This window comes from Pseudomyrmex gracilis, unplaced genomic scaffold (assembly GCF_002006095.1).
Source record: "Pseudomyrmex gracilis isolate BER0280 unplaced genomic scaffold, ASM200609v1 scaffold_871, whole genome shotgun sequence".
In the NCBI taxonomy this organism is placed as follows: Eukaryota; Metazoa; Arthropoda; class Insecta; order Hymenoptera; family Formicidae; genus Pseudomyrmex; species Pseudomyrmex gracilis.
Window position 1 is genome coordinate 9,142 of NW_018021455.1, and position 5,565 is coordinate 14,706.

General features: G+C 39.1%; 1 protein-coding gene across 1 annotated transcript; it reads right to left on the reverse strand.

Annotated features, from left to right (window-relative positions):
• Nucleotides 1-2,025: 2,025 nt before the first annotated feature.
• Nucleotides 2,026-2,514, reverse strand: LOC109861609 (tudor domain-containing protein 5-like). The gene has a single exon (XM_020441329.1). It carries the CDS (start codon nt 2,512-2,514, stop codon nt 2,026-2,028), a length of 489 nt encoding a protein of 162 aa, XP_020296918.1.
• Between the last annotated feature and the right edge of the window lie 3,051 nt (nt 2,515-5,565).

Below are 5,565 nucleotides of genomic sequence, written 5' to 3' on the forward strand. Positions count from 1 at the left end.
TCTTTGGTTTAAAATAGTTTTATTGCTCTTCTAATATCGCTCATGAGTGTGTAGTGATTGCGGAACGTGTTTGTTTATTCCTAACGTCAAGCGTTATCGTGACATATGATAGTGTGGTGCAAAGACGTTTCCTTCATTGTTCGCCTCTCTTTTTGTTTTTGAATGAGATGATGATCAGGCGGCCCTCATATTGGTGTAACTGTAACAATCAGCCTTTTTTACTGTGTGTGTGAATGCGATGGTTTTTGTAAGCGTGTGTCTTCAAGCGTGGTTTTCTTTGCGTGGTTTGCTTCGTGGTTCTTCCCAACTCTAGAACTTTTTATTTTATTATTCCCATTACTACTATCAATGTGTCTATTATACTAATCACTTCTCATACATGTGCTTACACACCTATGTATATGTGAATATATACACACATATATATACACACACATACACACATATACACACATACAAACATACATACATATACGCACCCACACATGGACACACATGTGTAGTTGTGTTTTGTACATTAATATTATTATTATTATTATTACTATTGTTATTATTATTATTACTATAAATTTTTTTGTTTTTTTTGTTTTGTTTTTTTTTGTTTTTTTGTTTTTTGTGTTTTTTTAGAGTACATTTTTATTACTGTTACCTCTATATATTTTTTATTTTTTTATTTATTTATTTTTTAAATTTTACTTAGTCCCCCTTTTTTCTTTTATTTTCTTTCTCTTTTTCCTTACGACTAACTTATTAGTTATTTTATGCTAGAAGGTAAGGGAACATGGTGAGTTAACTTTTACAAAGAAAGGTTTTTATTGTTTCGCACCATAGTACAAACTTACTAACTATGGCTTAGGTACTAATGCGCTTTACTAATTTATTATCTTATTTTTATATAATAGTATTAATATGTTAGTAATAGTGTATATAATTAGAGTTAGTAAAAAAAAATGATATGTATGTGAGTATAAAAATGATGTGTATATAAGTATATAGCATATAAGTAGATGTAAGTATTAAGTGTTATAAAATGATAAGTATAATATTAACGTTGTAGGTCTTGTAGTCCCGGTCGGGCTTCGGTATTGACTGCAGGCCAAAAGTATCCACAGCCGAGGTCTTCCAGTAACTTTCGCAGGTTTACACTGTGTCCATTTCCTCGGATGACCGTGAGGTCCACGTATGCTCCTACTCCATCTTCCGTGGATCCTCGAATCCTTACGGTGGCTTGGTGGTCTTCGCTCAGGAATTTGGCCAAGTGTATATCATCACTGCGCCATTTCTGACCTCCGCCAAACGGCAAAATGTTTGTTAAGCTGCACGGTATGGCCTCCCACGTGCGATTCTCCGTGGCAAATTGTTCTGGCAGCCGGAACACAGTTCTCAGTTTCCTGGTTACTCGGGTCCCCCAATCTCGTAAAACAATCCTCACATCGTCGTCGTTGATCACGTGCGTTATTTCTTCTTGCTGCCACCCTTTAGCTGTTTGTACGGCAACCAACGCACCGACATACACACAGCTTGGCCACATGATCAATGGCCCTCGACGATGCTTCATCCACCAGTCGAGTTCCTCCAACATCTCCTTGAAGCTCTTTTCTCCGTTGACGAGGTGAATCCAAATTCTGGAGGGCGACTCCACTCTCAAAATCCTGGCTTCCAGTAGTGCACGCGTTAACGCCTTGGTGTCAATGTTTGTGATGCCCATCTTGTGTGCTTTTTACAAAAGTGCTCACTATGACTTTTTGTTGGAGAATGTCTCCTGGAAATTTTTCGGAGTCGGGAGTAGCCCTTAACCGACCGGGGAAAAGGTGGGAAAGACGCAAAGGAAGGGGTAGTTAGCGACTCAGGATAAGAGAACGTTTGTGTGTTTATAATAGTTTAGTAAAAATTTCGTGGGTAAACCAATTAGCGTTCGAAGTCGTCACTCGCACACGTATGCGATTGGTATTAAATACGCTACAGTTGATTATAAACACATGCGCAATAGGACTACGCCTTCTCTTCTTCTTCTTTTTATCTTCTTTACTGAGACATGCCAGCGATAAACGGTTGCGTCTCAGTTTTCACTTTTGGAACGTCGCGCGTGTAACCGAGACTCTTAAGCAGTGAGCGTATGTACACAGCGTCACCGCCGTTTTCCATTTGTATCTTAAGATCGACATAAGCTTCTTTGTGGCGGTTGCCGGCAATGCCTCTGACTCGCATCAACCCCCCTTTTCCTTCGCAAGTGAGTCGCATCATAACGTTAGCCCTTTTTGACCAGTAAGGCGCAAAATTATCTGGAGCAGTAAAAGCTAATCCGCACGGGATGGCTTGCCAAGGTAGTTCGCGGAACTTATCTTCCAATACATAGATGTGGTTTTTCTGTCGATGTACTACCGTTCCCCAATCTCTAAGAAAAACAAAGACTCCATTCTCGCCGAGGTCCTTTGTTCTGATTCCTCTTTGCCAGGTTTTGTCACCTATGTCGATGCTGTAAACTCCTCCTTCTTGCACCTGCTGTGGCCACATGATTAGTTCACGTTTTCGTTGTCGCGTCTGCAATTGCACTTCTTCTAGTAATTTCGTGAATTTACTCTGAAGCTTGTAGATGAACCCAGAAAAATGACGGCAAAATTACCCGAATGATGCTTACTTCAACCGGAGTATAGCCGAGTAGATGGGCGTCTATGTATTATATCTCCATTGCTCTAGAAGATTACAAAGTTCTGCAATATTCCTTACTGCCTTGATAGTAGTCGGAGTTATATAAAGCAACAATAAAAATTTTATAGCGTTTACGTACTGGTTTAATTATATATTTCTATATTATTTTGAGACTATATTTATATATTTATATGTGTATTCTGTTTTATGTATTTTATATATATATATATATATATATATATATATGTATATATATATATAGTTTTTATATTATACATACGTTCAGCAATTTAAGCATTGGGATTTACTCCTTTGAGTTCCAGAGTATAGGCGGGCTTGTGTGTAGGGAGTTGTGGATATACACACGAGTTAGTGTTTACGTCTTGAAATTCTTCTTGCGGCGGAGCCATGGGTTTTGACTCTTTGCTCGAAGCCTTTTGCTTGTTATCTCGCGCCGGCTTGTTTCTACCCAAGTGTAATAAGAGCTGGGTGAGAAAGTCCCAAACCGCTCCGATTAAATACACCGACCATCCNTATATCGTATGCAGTGCATAGCCGTGAACGATCGTATCTATCAATAACTTGACAAGTCTTCCGAGTAGATATATTCCAATTACGCCTACGTTGAGATTTCCAAAAATAAAGAAATTAGTCCAGAATTTCTCCCAGGCGGAAATGGCAACTTTCTCTATATACGCCTCGTCCATTAAGTTGGTAAAAGATCCGCCATTTAAAGACGTAGGTTTGCCCAGCATGCCTCTCGCAACTGTATTGAGTACAGCAGGCCGCTCGGCGGGAAACATAATATGATCCCTGAGCTTTGCGAGATCGTTTTCGGTGTATATTCCGCTCGTCGCGAATGATCCTAGGCTAACGTATTTCCACGTAGGTTTTGTCATCGGTTTTATTACGGTCAGAGGTAGGGATTCTACTGGTTTACGTACGAGTTTATACCATGCATCTCCTAAGAGATACATCGATGGAGCAAATAAATTGCAATTGACTTGTGTACCTTCTCGTAATAATATGTGAGTTTGTGGAGTTAAAAAGTAGGTTTGATTTCTGCGGTTCACAGGTAAATGATTGTAGCATTTGTCTGTTCGTGCCACTCGGACCTTAACGGGCACGCATTTTACTATGTAAATGACTTCACCTGCTAGCAAAACCATGTATCCTGGTCCTTTCAGTAGATTATAAGCAAAAATGTCAGGTGACTGCGTTGCTATTGCTAACGAGTTTTGTAACATTTTTTGTTCNAGGTGGCACTGTTGATACAATATACTTCTGTATAATTCGTTTATTTGAGTTCTAATATGTTTTTCAACGTATACGAATTTTGAGTTCATATACGTGAATATATCCAGNTTTGCTACTTGCGTTTGTTTTTTAAATGCTTCGCTTCCTGGTGTNGTCTCAAAAATAATTAGTTTCGGATGCTCGGTTCTGGTCAATATGTGTCCACAGATTGTATACGTTCCCCTGCTAGCGAGTGCGAACAAAGTACCCTGTGTAACTAGTAAATAAATTGTTTGTGCCATTGAGCTTCCGGTATCAATGATTTTATTAGCATATCCGTTGTACAACACACCGTAAGATGAAAGTTTACAAACATCCGCGGGCACCGGTTCCCAGTACGTATTTTCTCCTTTGATACCGACGCAATGAAGAGCACTTAATTCACAATTTACTCCAGATCTTAATTGCACGCGATTAGTGTTTATACGCACGTCCGCCACATAATCTTGCAAGGTAATTTTTACAGTTCCAAGAACTACGACCTCCCCCCATGTTTCATAAGGATTAGAGTATGCTCCTCCTGAACACGAGCCGTCGTTATCCACTTTCCCTGCAAGAATTATTGGACGCGTCTCGGTGGAATTAGGTTTTAATCCGGAAATCCGCGTTCCTGCGATTTTGTACGTTCCGTAATACTGCATTCGCTGAGAAGCCTTGCGTGATACTTCTTGAATGTATGAATATTTTCCGTTGAAAACATCCATAATGTGCGAGAACATCCCGCACTTTCGGATTGTCCTATCAATTTCGACTTTGCATTGTAAGACTCTTACTGACTGAAATTCGTTTAATTGAAGTAATTGAATGTAAACTTTTGTAGTATTCATGCTCGGCAACGGAATGTCGCATTCTTCAAAAGCGAGAGTGTTGTTATATTTGCCGATGTCGATCCACATTCATATCCTATTATTGTTTGAACATCGTACAAGGAAATAACGAAAATTATAATGGTAATTATCCTCCGATACTCNATCTGAAACGAAATCAGGTTACCGATCCGGGTTTTATATATGATTTTCTCAATCTGTTGGAATGCACTATGCGGCTGTTTTTCTTAATTCTAATGCTAACGTTATTTTTATTTAGTATTTCTAAGACCTCGTGAGGTCCTGTATACTGATCTCCAAACTTGCCAGGTTTGGGTCCTTTCAATAAAAATACCTGATCTCCGGGCCTGAAAATCTGTGGGTTGATTTTTCGATCGTAATAAGTCTTAGATCTGTTTTTGGCTTCAATAACGTTTTCTCGAGCGTTCATTTGAATATTATGAAGTTGAGTTACTAGGCTAATTAAGTAATCGTCATAACTTTCCAATTTATCATTTATTGCCAGAGGTTCGCTAGAGGGTACTCGCGCTATTTTACCAAAACCTAACTCGGAGTATATTTGGTTGCTTCGTGTACGCTGGTATCATAGTTAAACATAGCAAGGCCTATCCATCTATCCCATTGTTTTTGTTCGCTTGCGTATTGTTTTAAATACTCGCCCAACGCGTGATGTGATTGTTCTAACGATCCGTTAGACTGCGGATGAAAAGCCGTTGTGCGGAATTTGCGAATTCGGAATATTTTTGCTATTTTCCTCATCAAATCGCTAATAAAATTTTGACCTTGATCGGTT

Coding starts and splice junctions, on each gene's coding strand:
- LOC109861609 (XM_020441329.1), bottom strand. CDS start 2,514: ATGTGGCCACAGCAGGTGCAAGAAGGAGGAGTTTACAGCATCGACATA.